The sequence below is a fragment of the Thalassophryne amazonica genome, chromosome 10, assembly GCF_902500255.1.
Source record: "Thalassophryne amazonica chromosome 10, fThaAma1.1, whole genome shotgun sequence".
In the NCBI taxonomy this organism is placed as follows: Eukaryota; Metazoa; Chordata; class Actinopteri; order Batrachoidiformes; family Batrachoididae; genus Thalassophryne; species Thalassophryne amazonica.
In genome coordinates this window covers 66,473,745-66,495,310 of record NC_047112.1, presented here as the reverse complement: position 1 = coordinate 66,495,310, position 21,566 = coordinate 66,473,745, and the positions used below count along the sequence as shown (strand labels likewise).

The 21,566-nt window shown below is 45.2% G+C and overlaps 1 protein-coding gene across 1 annotated transcript in view; it reads right to left on the bottom strand.

Moving 5' to 3' along the window:
* The window catches only part of rad54l (RAD54 like), a 113,536-nt gene extending 97,960 nt beyond the window's left edge, over window positions 1-15,576 (bottom strand). The window contains exon 1 of the mRNA XM_034180176.1: window positions 15,458-15,576. Within this exon, the coding sequence (XP_034036067.1) occupies window positions 15,458-15,460 (3 nt within the window). The 5' untranslated portion in view covers window positions 15,461-15,576. The remainder of the gene's footprint in view (window positions 1-15,457) is intronic.
* Between the last annotated feature and the right edge of the window lie 5,990 nt (window positions 15,577-21,566).

Below are 21,566 nucleotides of genomic sequence, written 5' to 3'. Positions count from 1 at the left end.
AATATTTAAGAGGCGCCTGATGTTAAAGTAAGATTGCCTGTTTTTAACAAAGCCAGTTTAATCCTTGGATATAACAGATGGGAGAATATTTTCCAATCTGTGCGCTAACACTTTAGCATCTGTGTTGAGGAGAGATATGGGTCTATAGGAGGTGCACTGTGAGGCATCCTTTCCTTTTTTTGCAATGAGTGTAATATATGCCTCCGATAAGGACTGAGGTAGTTGGCCCTGTTTGGAGGACTCCGACAAGACCAAGCACAGCAATGCAGAGAGAGTTTTGGAAAACGTTTTAAAAAATTCAGATGGAAACCCATCTGGGCCTGGACTTTTAAAAGACTGCATTGCATTTATGGCTTTGATTATTTCCATTTCAGAAATTGGCTCTGTTGGGAAAGTGTAGTGACACGGACCCACAACAGGGGGCGTAAATGAACGGACAATGGAAGGAGTCAAATTATAACACTTTACTGGTGTGAATGTCACAACCAAACACAGCAGAATCAGAATGTGCAACAGTCAATTAATAAAAGGTGTCGTGTGGGCAGGCTCGACGATAGGAGACGCCCGTCTGGAAACGAACCGGAACCACACGATTTCCACCGCCACCTGAAACCGAGGAATACTGGAGCCGCCAAGTCCCGGAGTCCCCAGGTGGCCACCTTCCCGGCGTGTCGGATCTGGTACTGCTGGCAGAAAACAAAAGACAGTCAAAGGGTGGGTGTGTGAACACCCAGTAACACTGGTGGGAATGCCACCTCCACCTCTCACTCAGCGCGTTGCATCGGTCTCAGCTGAAAAGGAGCGCCGTCTTGCACAGCCTCCTCAAAAACGACCGGTTCTCCTGCAAACACTCACAATAAACAGATTTACAAAAGGCTGAGGATATTACCTCCAGATGAAGATGATATCTCGGCAGTTTGGTGGAGGTGTCTTCCTGCTTTTATACCAGATGTGTTGATTAGTGACAGCTGTCACGGATGATGGGTGACAGCTGTCACCACGGCTTGTTCCTGAGGCGGCAGCGCCCTCTCGTGCCTGAAGCCCGCACTTCAGGCAGGGCGCCTTCTGGTGGTGGGCCAGCAGTACCTCCTCTTCTGGCAGCCCACACAACAGGCTCTTCAAGTATTTTTGTGAGAGCTTCAGAAAGTGAAGGGATGTTAAGTTTATTAAGGAAGTTATTGATTGTAGTTGAATCTGAGTTTAATTCTGAAGAGTATAGTTGAGTATAAAACTCTTTAAAGTTTGTCTTAATTACTAAGGGGTCAGTGGTAGTCTGGCCAGTGCACAACTGAATTTTTGATATTGCTTGTTTGGCTCTGAAGCCCTTGAGCTGATTGGCTAAAATTTTGTCTGATTGTCCCCATACATATAAAGCCTTGTTTTATTTTTTTTAGGAGCAGTTGTTCTACCCGGTAGGTGTTGAGCATGTCAAATCTGGCTTTCAACTCAACTCGCTGTTTAAATAGATCAGGACATTTATTTTGAGAATATTGTTTGTCTGTTTCTCCTATTTGACGTAGAAGGTTGTTTTGTTCCAGACTTGATGTTGTGAAAGTGTAGTGACACGGATCCACAACAGGGGGCGCAAATGAACGGTCAATAGATGAGCCAAAAAGTAACAATTTAATGTTGTGAAATGTGCACAACGAAATACAGACAATCTCAGAATATAATTACAGTCAAATCACAAAGGTGACGTGTGGGCAGGCTCGAGGATAGAAGACGTCTGTCCTGAGAAGAGCCGGAACCACACGATTTCCGACGCCACCGAACCTGGTGAATACTGGAGCCGCCAAGTCCCGAATTCCCAGGTGATCACCGTCCCCGACTGTCGGATCTGGTACTGCTGGCGAGAACAAAGACAGTCAAGTGTAGGTGTGTGCACACCCAGTAACAATAACGGTGGGAATGCCACCTCCACCTCTCACTCAATATGTGTTGCAGCGATCCCTCAGAGGAAAAAGAGTGCCGTCCTGCACAGCCTCCACAAACTAAGGACCGGTACTCCTGCAAACACTCACAATAGACAGATTTAGAAAATACCACAAAGGCTGAGGATATTACCTCCAATGAAGTACGATATCTCGGCAACGAGGTGGAGATGACGTCTGGTCTTTATGGAGTGAGATGATGTTGAGTAGATGGGTGACAGCTGTCAAGAGATAATGAGTGACAGCTGTCACCCCCGGCTGTGTCCGTGGCGGCAGCGCCCTCTCGTGCCTGAAGCCCGCACTTCAGGCAGAGCGCCCACTGGTGGTGGGCCAGCAGTACCTCCTCTTCTGGCGGCCCACACACAACAGGACCCCCCCTCAACGGGCGCCTCCTGGCGCCCGACCAGGCTTGTTCGGTTGACGGTGGTAGAAGTCGGCCAGGAGGGCCGGATCCAGGATGAAGCTCCTCTTCACCCAGGAGCGTTCTTCAGGTCCATACCCCTCCCAGTCCACCAAGTACTGGAACCCCCTGCCCATCCGACGGACGTCCAGGAGCCGGCGCACCGTCCAAGCCGGCTCCCCGTCGATGATCCGAGCAGGAGGCGGTGCCGGTCCGGGAGCACAGAGGGGTGCGGTGTGGTGAGGCTTGATTCGTGACACGTGAAAAACCGGATGGATCCGCAGTGAAGCCGGGAGTTGGAGCTTCACTGCGGCAGGACTGAGGACTTTGAGGATCTTGAATGGTCCGATATATCTGTCCTGAAGTTTCGGGGAGTCCACCTGGAGGGGGATGTCCTTTGTGGAAAGCCACACCTCCTGCCCGGGCTGGTAAGCAGGGGCCAGGGATCGCCGGCGGTCTGCATGGGTCTTCGCCCTCGTCCGTGCCTTCAACAAGGCAGAACGGGCGGAGCGCCACACCCGACGGCACTTCCGCAGGTGGGCCTGGACCGAGGTCACACTGACCTCTCCCTCCACCACGGGAAACAACGGGGGCTGATACCCCAAACACACCTCCAATGGGGAGAGGCCGGTGGCAGAGGATACCTGGCTGTTATGCGCATACTCGATCCAGGCCAGATGTTTACTCCAGGCCGTCGGGTGTGCGGACGTGACACAGCATAGAGCTTGCTCCAATTCCTGATTGGCCCGTTCTGCCTGTCCATTGGTCTGCGGATGATACCCGGACGAGAGGCTCACAGTAGCCCCCAGTTCCCGGCAGAAGCTCCTCCAGACGTGTGAGGAGAACTGGGGACCACGATCTGAGACGATGTCAGTGGGTATCCCATGCAGGCGGACGACGTGGTGGACCAGGAGGTCCGCTGTCTCCTGGGCTGTTGGGAGCTTCGGGAGGGCCACGAAGTGGGCCGCCTTGGAGAATCGGTCCACTATCGTGAAGATGGTGGTGTTGCCCTGGGACGGCGGGAGGCCCGTGACGAAATCCGGGCCGATGTGGGACCAGGGGCGATGAGGCACAGGCAATGGCTGGAGAAGTCCTTGGGACCTTTTATGGTCTGTCTTGCCCCTGGCACAGGTGGTGCAGGCCTGGATGTACTCCCGGACGTCGGCCTCCATAGACGCCCACCAGAAGCGCTGCCGGACAACTGCCACAGTCCTTCGCACCCCTGGATGACAGGAGAGCTTGGAACCGTGCCAGAAGTCCAAGACTGCAGCTCTGGCCTCTGGTGGGACGTACAACCGGTTCTTCGGACCTGTTCCTGGGTCCGGGCTCCGTGCCAGGGCCTCCCGGACGATCTTCTCCACGTCCCAGGTGAGGGTGGCCACGATAGTGGACTCAGGCAGGATGGGCTCCGGTGGATCCGACAGTGCAGTCTTGACCTCCTCTTCGTGTACCCGGGACAAGGCATCCGACCTCTGGTTCTTGGTCCCGGGGCGATAGGTGATCCGGAAGTCAAAACGCCCGAAGAACAGTGACCAGCGGGCTTGCCTGGGGTTCAGCCGCTTGGCGGTCCTGATATACTCCAGGTTCCGATGGTCAGTGAAAACCGTGAACGGCACAGACGCTCCCTCCAACAGGTGTCTCCACTCCTCAAGAGCCTCTTTCACCGCAGGAGTTCTCGATTGCCGACGTCATAGTTCCGTTCAGCCGGGGTCAACCTGCGTGAAAAGTAGGCACACGGGTGAAGAACCTTATCGGTCTCTCAGCTCTGGGATAGCACGGCTCCTATCCCTGAGTCAGAGGCGTCCACTTCAACCACAAACTGGCGGCTAGGGTCGGGCTGCACCAAAACTGGTGCAGTAGAGAACCGTTGTTTCAACTCCTTGAACGCGGCTTCGCACCGATCCGACCAGGTGAAGGGGACTTTTGGAGAGGTCAGGGCTGTCAGGGGGCTAACTACCTGACTGTAGCCCTTAATGAACCTCCTATAGAAATTAGCGAAGCCGAGGAACTGTTGCAGTTTCCTACGGCTTGTTGGTTGGGGCCAATCTCTCACCGCCGCAACCTTGGCCGGATCAGGGGCGACGGAGTTAGAGGAGATGATAAACCCCAGGAAGGACAAAGACGTGCGGTGAAACTCGCACTTCTCGCCCTTCACAAACAGTCGGTTCTCTAATAACCGCTGCAGGACCTGACGTACATGCTGGACATGGGTCTCAGGATCCGGAGAAAAGATGAGACTATCGTCCAGATATACGAAGACGAATCGGTGCAGGAAGTCCCGCAAGACGTCGTTAACCAAGGCTTGGAACGTCGCGGGGGCATTGGTGAGGCCGAACGGCATGACCAGGTACTCAAAGTGACCTAACAGGGTGTTAAATGCCGTCTTCCATTCGTCTCCCTTCCGGATCCGAACCAGGTGATACGCATCTCTAAGATCCAGCTTGGTAAAGATTTTGGCTCCATGCAGGGGGGTGAACACGGAATCCAACAATGGCAACGGGTATCGGTTGCGAACCGTAATCTCATTCAGCCCCCTGTAATCAATGCATGGACGGAGTCCGCCATCTTTCTTGCCCACAAAAAAGAAACCTGCCCCCATCGGGGAGGTGGTGTTCCGGATCAGCACGGTAGCTAATGAGTCCCGGATGTAGGTCTCCATTGATTCGTGCTCAGGTCGTGAGAGGTTGTACAGCCTGCTGGACGGGAACTCAGTGCCTGGAACCAAATCAATGGCACAATCGTACGGACGGTGCGGGGGAAGGGTGAGTGCCAGATCCTTGCTGAAGACGTCAGCAAGATCGTGGTACTCAACCGGCACTGCCGTCAGATTGGGAGGGACTTTGACCTCCTCCTTAGCCTGTAAACCGGGAGGAACCGAGGATCCTAAACACACCCGATGGCAGGTTTCGCTCCACTGAACCACCACCCCAGACGGCCAATCAATCCGGGGATTGTGCTTCAACATCCATGGGAAGCCCAAAATCACGCGGGAGGTAGAAGGAGTTACAAAAAACTCAATCTCCTCCCGATGGTTTCCAGACACCACCAGAGTTACTGGTTGTGTCTTGTGTGTGATTAAAGGGAGGAGCGTGCCATCTAGTGCCCGCACCTGCAATGGCGAAGGAAGCGCCACCAGAGGGAGCCCTACCTCCCTTGCCCATCTGCTGTCTAGCAAATTCCCTTCTGACCCCGTGTCCACCAGTGCTGGGGCTTGAAGGGTTAAATCCCCGCTCAGGATTGTAACTGGGAGTCGTGTGGCAATCTGTGTGTGTCCCACGTGAATGTTTTGACCCCCCCTTAGCCCAGTCTCTGAGGGCGGTTGTTGTTGTGGCCGTTTGGGGCAGTTTTTCTGTGTGTGCTCCTTTGAGCTGCAGAGAAAACACTCCCCGCGGATCAGCCTCCTCATTTTGGCCCTGTGCGTTTCCCTAACAACGTCAGCAGGGGGAGCTGTTGCCCCACAGAGCGCTGCGGCTGTGGAGCGTGGGGAGGGCGGCCCCTTTTCGAACCCGGAAGGGAGAGGGATGGCGCGTATCCGGCCACGTCCTTCGCCTCGCTCCCGACGGCGTTCCTCCAACCGATTGTCTAATCGTATAACGAGATCGATAAGCCCATCTAAATCCCGCGGTTCCTCCTTAGCTACCAGATGCTCCTTCAGGACAAACGACAGTCCGTTTATGAAGGTGGCGCGGAAGTCGACTGCATATTCGGCTGCACACCGGCGCCCCTGTCGCATTGACAGCAGCATTGTTGAAGCGGTCTCTCCTCTGTTAGGGTGATCAAACACTGTTCTGAACTCCCCCACAAACCCAGTGTATGCTGATAACAACCATGAGTTCTGTTCCCAGAGCGCCGTAGCCCAGGCGCGTGCCTTACCCCGAAGCAGAGCAATCACATAAGCTATTTTACTAGCATCTGACGCGTACATGACGGGACGCTGTGCGAAGACAAGCGAACATACCACAAAGGCTGAGGATATTACCTCCAATGAAGTACGATATCTCAGCAACGAGGTGGAGATGACGTCTGGTCTTTATGGAGTGAGATGATGTTGAGTAGATGGGTGACAGCTGTCAAGAGATAATGAGTGACAGCTGTCACCCCCGGCTGTGTCCGTGGCGGCAGCGCCCTCTCGTGCCTGAAGCCCGCACTTCAGGCAGGGCGCCCACTGGTGGTGGGCCAGCAGTACCTCCTCTTCTGGCGGCCCACACACAACACTTGACTTGTGTTTCATCCTTGCCGTATAAGCGATAATCTGCCCCCAAAGGTACGCTTTAAGAGTGTCCCATAGAGTAAGATAGGAAATGTCGGCAGTAGAATTTGTGTCGATGAAAAAGGCGACCTCTTTCTCAGTAAACTCTATAAATTTAGCATCTGATAACAAGGTTGAATTGAAGCGCCACTGTCTGCTCCTGGGTGGGAGGCCCGGAAGCAAAACAGAAAGTGTTAAAGGAAGAAGTCGGTGGTCCAGCAAAAAGTAATCGATTCGAGTATATGAATGGTGCACTTGAGAAAAAAAGGAAAATTCTTTGTCTTTCGGGTGTAGGAATCGCCAAACATCGTAGACACTAAAGTCAGAGAGAAAATTATTTATAAGACAGGCCGACCTGCCCACTGTGCTGGGAGTACATGAGGACCTATCAAGAGCTGGCTCCAGCCAACAGTTTAGGTCAGCGCCAAGGATAAGATATGTATTCAAGTCTGGCAGAGATGAAAACAAACGCTTGAAAAAGTCTGCATCATCTGTATTGGGAGCGTATACGAGGTCTCTTAGATAATAAACCGACCCTTTTATTTTTTTTTAACTATATGGATTTGAATGACATGCGATTACACCAATCATGCTTGAACCCTCGTGCGCATGCGTGAGTTTTTTCACGCGTGTCGGTGACGTCATTTCCCTGTGGGCAAGGATGTGGTCCCGCCTTCTCGGCTGAATTCCTTTGTTTCACACGCTGCTCGAGACGGCGCGCGTTGCTTTATCAAATTTTTTTCTGGACCTGTGAGGAATATCCGAGTGGACACTATTCGAGAAATTAAGCTGGTTTTCTGTGAAAAGTTTAACGGCTGATGAGAGATTATGGGGTGTTTCTGTCGGTGTAAGGACTTCCCACAGAGCGGGACATCGCGCAGCGCTCCCAGGCGACGTTGTCTGGCTGTTTCGAGCTGAAATCATCCTAATTTAAGGTTCTGTTGACCCAGGACGTCGTGAGAGAACAGAGAAGATTCAGAAGAGGCCAGCATGAGGAGTTTATGTGGACATTCCACTGTTAAAGGTCATTTTGTAATGAAAGAACGTGCGCGCAAATTCGCCGAGTCGTTTCCGTGACGACGACGCAAATCTGTGTGCGCCGCGACCAGAAAAACACCTCCGTGTTGAAAACCATTTGTAAAATTCAGGCGGCTTTTGATGGCTTTCAACAAGTGAGTAACTGAGAAATTGTTTAACAGCTTGGGCATGTTCCAACTTGCCCGTTAAGATTTCCAACGGAGGTGTTTTTCCTGTCGCGACCCCCCGCGGTCGGGTCCAGCCCGACATGCGACTCTGCCCGCACGTTCTTTCATTACAAAATGACCGTTAACAATGGAATGTCCGAATAAACTCCTCATGCCGACTTCTTCTGAAAGTTCTCTGTTCTCTGACGACTTACTGCGTCAACAGAGCCTGAAATGTGGAAGTTTTCAACTTGAAACAGCGAGACGCTGCCGCCTCGAAGCGCAGATCGCCGTCAGGCGCCGTGGACCGTCCTTAAAGCGACACTACCAGACCAAAATCTCTCATCAGCCGTTAAAATTTTTACCGAAAACCAGCTGAATTTATTGAATGGTGTCCACTCAGTTGTGCCTTACAGTTTTGAAAAAATTTTTATCAAACAAAGCAACAGTCTCTGAGCCATTCCTAAACAATGAAAAAAATCGACGAGCGTGTGGACGACTCCTCACTCAAAGACTGCCCACAGGCGAATGACGTAACCGACAGGCGTGAAAAAACTCTCGCATGCCCACGAGGGTTCAAGCATGTCTGATGTAATCACACGTGATTCAAATCCATATGGTTTTTGAAAAAATAATAAGGTCGGACACTTTTCTAATACACCTCGTACATTAAGTAAGACCACTAGCATATTAAATAATTTACCTGTGACAATTACATATCGTCCATTTGGGTCTAATGAAACATTGTGTACTTCAAATAATATATCATGTGAGATAAGAATAGAAACGCCCCTGGCTTTGGCCTGAAATGTGGAATGAAAGGATTGCCCAGACCAACGCAATAATCTATTTAAATCTGAAGTGCAGACATGGGTTTCTTGTAAGAATAGTATTTTGGATTTTAGGTGCTTAATGTGAGAGAAGACTTTCTTTCTCTTGACAGGGTGGTTTAAGCCCTTTACGTTCCAACTCACAATGTCTAAACCATTCATCATGGTGCAATTTTTAACTGGTAGATATGTAACCGTTCACAGCAACTTGGTGACCTATAATAGGTAAAGTGACCAGCATTTTTCCCCATTTTTACAAAATAATGGTGACAGATACTCACCCACTCCCTCCCCCCCAAAAGACAGCTGCTATTATTAAATAAAAAAGCAGCAAGCTCTCAAAACAAAAAAAAACTTCAAAAAACTCATCCTCCAGTAAAAGCCTAACATTTGAGCTATAGCTCAGGCATATAGAAGGTAAGTGAAATTAAAATAGCTGCCCCTTTTATGAAAGTGAACATATCAAAAATGAGCATAACTGAGAGCACTTGATATTACCAACCGATAAAACAGAGTGCCATTTACAGTACAAAGTGCTCAAATAACAGTATTAAACAGGGCATTTAGCAGGAAGTATTAAACTGGCCAAATATAATCATTGTACAATAGGAAACCGCAACTTGTATACATCTGTGGATAGAAAAATATGTATACTTGATAATGACAGTGCTTACTGTGTTTTACCCACTGTTATGAAGTCCAGGTCTGATCCAAGAACAGTTCAGTCTCTCCATCTATGTAACGTTTGGTCTGAACGGTTAGGAGGGGTGCTCGTCGATAAGTTTTTGTGCTTCCTCCACCGTGCTGATCCATTTCTTCATCCCACTGGACAGCGTCAGGCGAAGACGGGCTGGGTAGAGTAGAGCAGGCTTCATACCAAGTTTGTAAAGCTCCGCCATCACATCTCTGTACTGCGCTCTTTGAGACATAACTTCAGCACTGTAGTCCTCCACAATGCGAATCTTCTGGCCATGGTAGTCAAATGTACCCCTGCATCGGACTTCTCTGATCAGGAGGTCTTTGACTTGGTAGCGGTGTAGGCGGAGGATCACTGGCCGTGGCCGCACACCTGGACCCGGTCTGACTGCGCCTATGCGGTGGGCTCTGTCAATCTCCGGTGGGGATGGCAGTACGTCCTTTCCATACACATCCTGAAGCAGACGAGCATAAAATTCTGAAGGGCGACCTGACTCTGTGGCCTTCGCCAGCCCCAGAATGCGCATGTTTGAGCGTCTTCCTCTGTCCTCCAATTCTATAACTTTGGCTTTAAGTTTGGTGTTGTCGTCTCGGAGTGACACTATGGCGTCTTCCAGTTCGCTAACGCGCTGGCTAACGTCATCAGATGAGAGTTCCAGTGACGATATGCGCTGGTCATGGTCATCCATCAGCAGTTTCAGCTGGTCAAACTTAGTCTCTAATCCAGTTAGTGATGCCTTGAAATCAGCAGACAACGATTCACGGAGTTTTTCGAGCAGCGCGGAGATAGCTTCCACCGACAATCTAGTGCTAACAGTGCTACCCTCTTCCTTTTCAACAGACTTTTGACTCTTAGCCGGCATTCTGAGAAAACTTTCGGCCACAACTGGGGAAAGTGAAAAGCGCCAATATTCCCAAAGGAGCAGATGCCAAGACAGGCTTGTAAGGGCTCAATGAAAAAGGTAGTTTTGATTATTTGCCAGAGCGAGCTAACCACGCGTCTACTCCATTAGAGCCACCAACCGGAAGTCACCCTCAGCGTGTTACTTTAACAATAATAAATTAACTCAGCGCATTATTTAACAATAATAAATGAGCTCAGCGAGTTACTTTAACAATAATAAATGAACTCAGTGAGCTCAGCCAAGGACCGCAGAGACCTGCTAGCCACATGTGGGTGCAAGAGTTCACTGATGTAAAGTGGCATTTGATCGTGCAAAGTTCTAAAAGTCATCACCAATATTTTAAATTGCAGTCTGAACCGAATTGGGAGCCAATGCAAAGAGGACAGAATGGGTGTTACATGAGACCACTTAGATGACTTTGTAAGGAGCCTTGTTGCTGCATTCTGGAACATTTCTAGACAGCCCAGCAAAAACGTACTGAGGCTAGGGGGCAGCGAATTACAGTAATCAAGATGTGAAGAAATAAAAGCCTGAATGATCCAGCTCAGCTTGAGACACAGTGTTTCTAAGGTGGGCAATATTTTGTAAATGAAAGAAACATGATTGCACAAGACGGGTAATGTGTGTGTCAAATTTGAGAGCCTGGTCAAATGTAACACCCAAATTTCTGACTGCTGAGTGAACAAAAGAGGACAGAGAGCCAAGGTTCTTAATCACTGAGGGAACAAGCTCCTCAGGGGCACAAACAAGGACTTCAGTTTTGCTGTATTTAGTGACAAATAGTTAGCAGCCATCCAGTTTTTTTTTTATGACATCAATACAGTTTTGAAGAAAAGATACCCTAGAAACATTGTGTGGAGAAAAAGAGATGTACAGCTGTATGTCATCTGCATAACAATGATATGATACATCATTAAAGGAACTCAGAATATGTCCACGTGGGAGCAAGTAGAATGCAAATAAGATCCCAGAACGGAACCTTGGGGCACACCACAGGACAGAATGGCAGAAAAGGATGTATACTTAGCTGCAGCAACTGAAAAACATCTATTAGAGAGATAGGATAAAAACCAATCTAGGGCTAACCCAGAAGCCCACCCAGGGCGACACAGTGACTTAGTGGTTAGCACTGGTGCATCACAGCTAGAAAGTTGTGGGATTGAATCCCGGCCTTTCTGTGTGGAGTTTGCATGTTCTCCCCGTGTCTGCATGGGTTTCCTCCAGGCAATCTGATTTCCTCCCACAATCAAAAACATGCTTATTTAGGGTCCCTGACCAACATACCGTCTCTACATCTGGAGTTGGTCCCCGGGTGCCGGACCGTGGCTGCCCACTGTTCCTAGTGGTATGTGTATATATATATATATATATATATATATATATATATATATATATATATATATATATACACACACATACAACCACTGGCAAAAATTATGGAATCACCGGCCTCGGAGGATGTTCATTCAGTTGTTTAATTTTGTAGAAAAAAAGCAGATCACAGACATGACACAAAACTAAAGTCATTTCAAATGGCAACTTTCTGGCTTTAAGAAACACTATAAGAAATCAGGAAAAAAATTGTGGCAGTCAGTAACGGTTACTTTTTTAGACCAAGCAGAGGGAAAAAAATATGGAATCACTCAATTCTGAGGAAAAAATTATGGAACCATGAAAAACAAAAGAACGCTCCAACACATCACTAGTATTTTGTTGCACCACCTCTGGCTTTTATAACAGCTTGCAGTCTCTGAGGCATGGACTTAATGAGTGACAAACAGTACTCTTCATCAATCTGGCTCCAGCTTTCTCTGACTGCTGTTGCCAGATCAGCTTTGCAGGTTGGAGCCTTGTCATGGACCATTTTCTTCAACTTCCACCAAAGATTTTCAATTGGATTAAGATCCGGACTATTTGCAGGCCATGACATTGACCCTATGTGTCTTTTTGCAAGGAATGTTTTCACAGTTTTTGCTCAATGGCAAGATGCATTATCATCTTGAAAAATGATTTCATCATCCCCAAACATCCTTTCAATTGATGGGATAAGAAAAGTGTCCAAAATACCAACGTAAACTTGTGCATTTATTGATGATGTAATGACAGCCATCTCCCCAGTGCCTTTACCTGACATGCAGCCCCATATCATCAATGACTGTGGAAATTTACATGTTCTCTTCAGGCAGTCATCTTTAGCAATCTCATTGGAACGGCACCAAACAAAAGTTCCAGCATCATTACCTTGCCCAATGCAGATTCGAGATTCATCATTGAATATGATTTTCATCCAGTCATCCACAGTCCACAATTGCTTTTCCTTAGCCCATTGTAACCTTGTTTTTTTCTGTTTAGGTGTTAATGATGGCTTTTGTTTAGCTTTTCTGTATGTAAATCCCATTTCCTTTAGGCGGTTTCTTACAGTTTGGTCACAGACGTTGACTCCAGTTTCCTCCCATTCGTTCCTCATTTGTTTAGTTGTGCATTTTCGATTTTTGAGACATATTGCTTTAAGTTTTCTGTCTTGATGCTTTGATGTCTTCCTTGGTCTACCAGTATGTTTGCCTTTAACAACCTTCCCATGTTGTTTGTATTTGGTCCAGAGTTTAGACACAGCTGACTGTGAACAACCAACATCTTTTGCAACATTGCGTGATGATTTACCCTCTTTTAAGAGTTTGATAATCCTCTCCTTTGTTTCAATTGACCTCTCTCGTGTTGGAGCCATGATTCATGTCAGTCCACTTGGTGCAACAGCTCTCCAAGGTGTGATCTCTCCTTTTTAGATGCAGACTAACGAGCAGATCTAATTTGATGCAGGTGTTAGTTTTGGGGATGAAACATAATTTATTCCTCAGAATTGAGTGAGTCCATATTTTTTTCCCTCTGCTTGGTCTAAAAAAGTAACCGTTACTGACTGCCACAATTATTTTTCCTGATTTCTTATAGTGTTTCTTAAAGCCAGAAAGTTGCCATTTGAAATGACTTTAGTTTTGTGTCATGTCTGTGATCTGCTTTTTTTCTGCAAAATTAAACAACTGAATGAACATCCTCCGAGGCCGGTGATTCCATAATTATTGCCAGGGGTTTATTTACCTGTGGTGCAAATTTGGTGAGAATCTGTGAAGTAGTTTTGACGTAATCCTTCAAAGTGTTCAGGGTTAATGTGTAGGTTGTGGGGAGTGAACTCAGAAGACTCAAAAACAGAGGAAACAGACTTGAGTTTTAGATGTGGTATACTGACAGATGCCTTCACTAAACAGAAAGTTCCTACAACAGCTTGCAAGCTGATCACCCAGCGCTCTGCCTGCCTCTTCCACCTCCCTTCAACTCTGCACCCAGATGGGCGGGCAGCTGCCCTCAGCGTGGATCAGTAAAGTTATGTGATTGGTTGAAAAATGCTGCGTTTGACAGTTATATGCGGTGACTGCTCATGTTGTATATAAACAGTAGGCCTATGTGTAAAAGTAAAACTGTGATTTGTCTGTGTAGCGTGATAAGCAAAAGAACAGTATGCATTATGGCGTTACAGAGGAGATATGAAGTCATCAAACAGACCAAGAAGATTGCCCTGAGACATACAGCCCAACAAAAGCCTATATAAAGTGAAACGATCCAGAATCTGAATTTGGATCTGGATCACCTCCAAAATTTTATGAAGTCTTCCATGTACTAATATGTATCTGTGGTGCAAATTTGTAAAGTAGTTTTGATGTAATCCTTAAAAGCCTATAAAGTGAAATCCTGAGCCAGAATCTGGATCTGGATAACCTCCAAAATTGAGTGGAGTCTTCCATGCCCTAATAACCTCAGTGAGTTATTTTAACAATGATAAATGAGCTCAGTGAGTCAGCGTCAGAGGGTCAGCAGAAGCAGATTCGGGGGTGGGGGATAGCGGTAGAGTCCCTTTATAAAGAGAGTAGGGACAACTGAAAACACTGTGCCACTTTGGGGACAACTGTGCTTAACTACTGAACTAACCTTTTATGTTTTGTTTGTTTTTTTTATCAGTTAACCACATACAACAACAGATCCAGGTACAGGTACTATCAAAATAAATATAAAATAGTTAAGCTATCAAATTTACAGTTTATGATGATTTATTTAATTAATTTAAATTCTGATTTATGCTTCTGCAGCTGTAACTCCGTATCATGCAATGACATGACATTGACATGCGTGTCAGTTTTAAAGTTCTTCATCACTGGATTATGCTTTATTCTGGATTAATTTGTCCCTCAGCAAGCTTTTCTTTCTAATCAACTTTCAATTCAAATTCCTTTTTCCAACTCCGTGTTGTAAATTTGCCGCTTTTCTGCCAAACAAATTTGATCCATTATGTAATAATTGTGTGCACTGCAAAAACTATTAAAATATGAGAGGAAGGAATGAAAACAGAAAAGTATCAAATAACAGCCTTTTGCGTTGTCTGATTTAACAGATGCATGTCAGACTGCGGGTCCAGTATATGCAAGGAGTGTTTAAAGGAAATACTTTACAATCGGACAGGCCATTTTATCCAACGTGAGCAAAAATCTGTTATATACACTGTTTATTCCATGGAAAACCATACTAAAATCTCCAGTTTATATGATGACGATTTGGGTTAGTTTTATTGTATATGGGACTGAACACTAAACCTTGCAAACTTTGACGATGAAGTCGCTTCCATCCCACATGGCTGACTTTATTTTCCAAAATTTTTCTTGTATTCGGATCTGAAGAGACTCTTGAATCCCTTGTTGTGTCTATTTGTGCATCAAAATGCACAAAAACTCTGCATTTTCAGCAAATAATAAATAAATAAATAAGATGGATTTACATGCAGACAGCTCAACAGCAAATGCTATTTTGGCCCTAAGATAGCACCATGAGTCATGTGACTCGTCATGTCGCTATACTCCCTGAATAAAGGGACTCAAGGGAGCGGATTATGAATGTTGTTTCTGAACCTTCGACGTGACACAGCTCCATACATTTGTGTCAGACTGTAATTCAAGAGGGTGTCCACTTTTTAGCCACAGAGATTTCAACTGTTTTCTTACTTGTCATTGTAACGTGACAGCACCACATTAAAGCGTTCAAATGAATAATAATAAAAAAAACAGGTTATAAAGTTTATTTCCTCTTTCGTGTATTTTGTCGCGAAATATGCACTAAAATGCAGGCAGTGGCACCTAAAAATTCTAAACTTTCTGTGCGGACACAACCCCCCACTCTAAAAATCCTGGACGTGCCCCTGGTTCGTTTTCTGTTTAAACTCACCATGTTGCGTCGGCGCTTTGATGTTAACTCACGTAATGAACAGTTGAACAATTTTTGTCAACAACTTTAACACGAGACACAAAAATAAACAAACGTCCACAGAACTCCCGCGACAAACTCGGGAGGACGGCGAGTCTTACAGACCAAACTTCAGCCCTCCAGCCGAGGGAGGTCCCGCCTCCTCCCCGCATGTGGAAAAGGAGGCAGGGTTTTTGTTGTTGTTGTGTTTGTTTGTTTTTACAACATTTATTGACATATCAAACAACAAACATGGCTGAAACAACACAGGGATCACCCAGAATCACACAACCGGTACAGTAAATAAACAAATAAATAAAATAATAGGAAGTGGCTATTCGCACGGTGTTGTGCCGAATTCAGCACACCTTCCGCAGAAAGTACCCCCTGAACGGGAACGCGCATTTGAACCTCGTCGCCTTAAACTCACATTTAACATACACAGCAACGTCAATGAATAAAATTAAAGTCATTTTAACAAATAAACACTAAAACAAACACCATCATGTGTGATGAAACGTCACAGAATAAATATGATAATAGCAGACGCTTCGTTCCGACTAAACAAAAGCAGCCAATTAGTGCTCGTAAATATGAACATATTCTCTTCACTCCCACATATCTGGAGACAACGTGATATAGAATGAGAATCATGTTGATTTGCGTACATTTTTTCGGCACAAACTGTGTATCGAGGTTCAAATGCGCGTTCCCGCGAAGAGGTGCTTTTCACGGCAGGGGTGCTGAATTCGGCACAACACCTGTTGCATAAACCTTGTTATCCAGTGTATAAATAAATGTATCACGACCATCCCCTTCAAAGATGGAGACCAAAGCCATCGCGGAACGGGCATGGATGTCCGCGCTTGTGTTTCTTCGGCTCTGGGTGTCAGACTGCGCCTGCGTGGTTGGAGTAATGGCGGAGACTCTTCGGTGTTTGGACTGATCGTCGGATTTTGGGCCCTGGAAGCTGAAGCGGCGTCTTTAGACCGGTGAGTTAGTCCGTGAACTGAGTTAATCACAGTCTGGAAGATGAAGCGTCGCCTTCGGGTCCCTGAGTTAGTCTGTGAACTTATTTAGCCAGTCTAATGTCTTTTATGTTTACCTTACAGCAGCAGATTCGCCACAAACGCCCCCCCCCCCATATTTATCACAGTTTATCATATTTGTCACATTTATCACAGTTTGTCGTAGTTTATCACATTTATCATAGTTATCACAGTTTATGAATTTGTAATAGTTTATCATATTCATCACATTTCTCATACTTGATCATATTTATCATAGCTGTTATTTATCACATCGGTTTATCATATTTATCACAGTTTATTACATTTAGCAGTTTATCATCACAGTTTATCATGATAAATCCATTGAAGCTATGGATTTAATACGTATGTCTACTCTGCCTTATGACTTTAAAAGACAATTTTGCTGTTTCATCTTTTTGTACCCGTGTTTTTGTATTAGGTCTGCATATAAAGAGGAATACCTTAGTTAAACCACTGAGGTCCAATATAGCTACAGTGAGGAAAATAAGTATTTGAACACCCTGCGATTTTGCAAGTTCTCCCACTTAGAAATCATGGAGGGGTCTGAAATTTTCATCTTAGGTGTATGTCCACTGTGAGAGACATAATCTTAAAAAAAAGAAGAAAAAAAAAATCTGAAAATCACAATGTATGATTTTTTAAAATAAATTATTTGTATGCTACATTGATGGATACAATGTTTATTTCACTGAAAGACCTAAGAACCACTGTGTCGTTGCTGCTCTAAGGAACACTAAGGTCCCCAAATTAAGGCCACATATTGTTTTTAAGAAGAATCTTAAACTTTTTAGTGAGCAAGGATTTTATCATGGTTTGAACCTTTTTAATTGGGATAGACTTGAGCTGATCCCTGATGTGGAGACAGCATGGGCCTTTTTAAAAGATGCTTTTACTAAAATCATTAACACTCATGGTCCCTATACAGAGTAAAGGGTCGTGATAACCCCTGGTTCTCCTCTGAACGAGCAGACACTGTTCATGAGAGGAACTCCCCTTGGGCCAAGGCAAGAACCACAGGTTCCACCTCAGATTGGCTTGTTTTTGGCAACTCAGAAATAAATGTTCATCCCTAATTAAGAAAGCCAAATTGGAAATTACTTGTCTGTCATCACTGAGAAATTAAAATGATCTGAGGGGGTTCTGGAAAATCATAAAGTCACTTTCTGTGAGCAAAAATTCTCATGTTTTACCCACCTGTGTTATGAAGGGCTCCACTGTTGTGCACGACAAAATGGAGATCTTGAACTGTTTTAATGAGCATTTTATATCTTCTGGCTCCCTGTTTGATTCTGCTCATTCTGCATCTGGGAAGCCCTGTAATGCTGTGCCGGTGTACACTGGACAGATTTTTAACCTTACAACTTTTGCAAAGCCTTGTAACAGGAAGTTAACAAAGCCTTAAAAAAATATAGATCCTAGAAAACCACCAGGGCCTGATCAAATTGAACTCCTTATTCCTGAAAGTGGCATCTGATTTTATAGCAAGACCCTTGACATATATGTTTAATCTTTCAGTGTAAACTAAGGTTGTTCCTCAGCTGTGGAAATCCGCTTTTAGAATAGAATAGAATGCTTTTTATTGTCATTATACACAAGGTACAACAAAATTTTAAAATTAAAATTTTGCCCTCCCTTGTTTGAAGGGAGGTGACCCAGCTTGCTTAAACAACTATAGGCCCATATCAAACATATCAGTGCTGGCCAAAATCCTTGAATATCAGTCAGGCTTTAAGGTGCGTTTACACATAATGACGACAAGTCACGAATGCCATGAAGTATACATTCTTGGCCGCTGATCACGAATGTGATGATTCAGGGCAGAGGTGTCAGGTGTCCTCAGGAACTGCTGCAACCCATTACCACGCATTACGATTAATGGCATGTGTTGCTGGAGAATTATCAGGAACCATTACGCACGGTCAAGAATAAGTTTCCGCGTTGTTGCACGCTATCTCACGTAACAGCGCACCATTAAGTTCTGTCACGTTGTGAATGAGGCGAATTGTCTCCACACACCCACCCATATTCATGCATCAGCTGCTGAACAATTCAGATCACTCCAGTTTGCTCCATAGCAGAAGAACTTTGAGACTGCATGCTTAGTTGGGCTCTGTGCCATGAAGTGGCGCAGAGAGGAGGAGGAGACGGAGAGAGCCAGATGTGTGGCTCCACATGGCTCTCGTCTTGCTTGTTTTCCCAAACATCAGGCACATGCAGCAGGTGGAACGACTGGTCAAGTATGACATCAGCCATGCAAGGGCACTCCCAGTAATCCCAAAATGATTTACAGAGATGTATAATAAAACAAATGGTGACTGGTTTATAACACAATGATGACAGAGTTTGAGGGGAGAGAGAGTGAGGAACCGCAGTGGCAGCCAGTTTTGTTTTTTTTGTTTTTTTCTTTACATGTGCGCGCGTGAACGGGATAGGAGGTCCTCAAACTGGAGCTCCTGCAGCTCCAGTTATTTGCTGCAGCTCCTGCAGCAAATAATGAAACTCCCCGAATTGGAAACGTCTCATGAGGATGTTGTGAACCCAGGGACGGCGCTGCTGACGACTAAGGATGGGTATTGATTTTATCTATCGATGCCATTATCGATACCGCTTGTGAATTTTCTGTGTACTAAAAGTAGGCTTTACAGGTTTTCTATGGCACCAACATTTTAAATTGGTCACTGGATCCTTGATCTCTTGACATAAATCAAATCTGTAGTTTTTGTCAAAAGCATTTCCTTTCAGACATTTTGGCATGAATGTCTCTCTGTACCTCTGAGCTGAGTCCAGTCATCTGCAGCACGTCAGCGCAGGACGTCTGGTTTTGTGAGGAAAAAAACTTTTTTGATCAATTGCAGTTTGTTTGTATTACAACATTTGTAAAGAGGTGTCATTTGATTTAAACTGTGTTTTACTTTGAAGTTATTAATTCTGACTGGACTACTCTATCGTTCACACTTGACTCGGCAGAGAACCGTGCAGCGTTTGGAGCTGTGTGAACAGAACAGATGACGATTCTCATTTCTTTCTCGCAACAAGACAGGAGTCCCAGTCAGTGACTTTAATCCTCACAAGAGTGACTCACGATTGACATATTCAGGGATGAAATTGATGAAAAACAAAAAAGGTGAAACCCAAAATTACCACCCACACGAAAATGTTTAAATTGTAGAAGCTCTGAAATGCAATCTGGGACTATTCCAGACAATAAACTGCAGTGAGTGCAGCACCCATTTTGGTGAGAAAAACCCAACTTTCATTATTCAAATTCATTCCAGTAGTATTCTGCTCTGACTAGGATGCAGCGGTTTTCAAGCTTGGCAGATAGTTCTGGAGGAAATCACTGAAGAAATTAACAAACTGAAAATATGGTCATTAAACTTAAATAAAACAGGGATGAAGTGGAGGTGTAAGTGTGACACAGTGTTCATAGGAAGCACTTATTTATTTCTATATGTATTTATTTATTTTTGTTAGTTGGTTTTATCTTTTCTGTTGTTTTGTTTCATCAGGTTCTTTTTGTCTCTTTCTCTAAAATAGTATTGTAGTGTTGTTATCATTAATATTATTGTTGTTGTTGCTATTATTATTAATATATGAATAAAACAAAAAAAAAATACAATTTGACTCTTTTACGACAATGAAGGCTGAGCCATTAATTATTATACAGAAAACATGCGAACAGCTTAATGCTAACTTTAACATTGAAAATGCCATAGACATGCTAACGCGTTAGCTTCCGTCCCGTTTGTAAGTTATACAATACATCTATCAACTGTTTCAGAAGATCACAACAGGTCAGTTTAACATAAAAGGGCAAATATTACTCACAGACATATGCTCTTTAGGATTTTAGCTGGGAAAAATTAAGATAAATTAAGACGCGCTGCAGGGTCTGCAATCAATGTAGCGAAATTATCATTTTCCTGACAAACGCCCCCAAAAACAACTCAGAAGGACCGATAAGGGAATCGTTAAGCAAAAAGGTTATTAATGTCGGTGGATCGAATCATTTCTTAACGATACCCGAAAGGAATCTGCTCTTGATACTAGGAATGTGAATCGTACAACAGCTCACGATTCAATTCTATTCCGATTGTTGTGGTGATGAGGTCACCCTGAGGTCCGAGGTCACCAGAGTCCCATCCTTAATATAGACAGCATGGATGGTTCCCCGTATTCCCCTCCTGAGATGCCTCACGGTCCGCCAAAAGTACTTTGGCACCGACCGAAAGTCCTTCTCCATCGTTACTCTAAACTCCTTCCACACCCTCTGCTTTGCCTCCCCCTCAGCAGAGGCTGCTGCACTTCAGTCCTGTCGGTACCATTCAACTGCCTCCAGAGTCCTGGAAGGATTCCTACAGTCAGACGGCTTCCCTCATCCCCAGTGTCCACTAGGGATGTGAATCGTACAACAACTGAGGATTAGGGATGGATATCGAGAACCGGTTCCTTTCGGGTATCGTTAAGAAATGATTCGATCCACCAACATCAGTAAGCATTGTGCTTAACGATTCTGTTATCGGTCCTTCAGAGTGGCTGTTGTTTTGGCGGGTGTTTGTCAGGAAAATGATCATTTCTCTACATTGATTACAGACCCTGCAGCGGATCCTTAATCAACTTTTCTGCAGCTTGGCTTTGCTTTGAACCATGAACCAATCGAAGCAGTGGTTCGCAGATTGAAGCAATGCTTCGATCGATTGCTTCGTTTATTTCTTTCTTTCGCTTAATTTTCCCCCGCTAAAACCATAAAGAGCATACGTCTGTGAGTATTATTTACCTTTTCTATGTTAAACCGACCTGTTATGGTCTTCTGAAACAGTTTACTGAGCTGCTTAAGGCCCGGCCACACGTCATACGATTCCTGAACAAAGGGAAAAAAGTACAAAAAAAAAAAAGTCACAAATCAGAGAAAAGGTGGACGAATGAGTTTTTGACTTTTTCTATCACTGAATAGCCTGCGAATCAAGAGCGCAAAAGGAAGGAAAGAAGAACAAAATGAAACCTAAGTTAACGTTGATCTTGACATTTTAAACGAAACA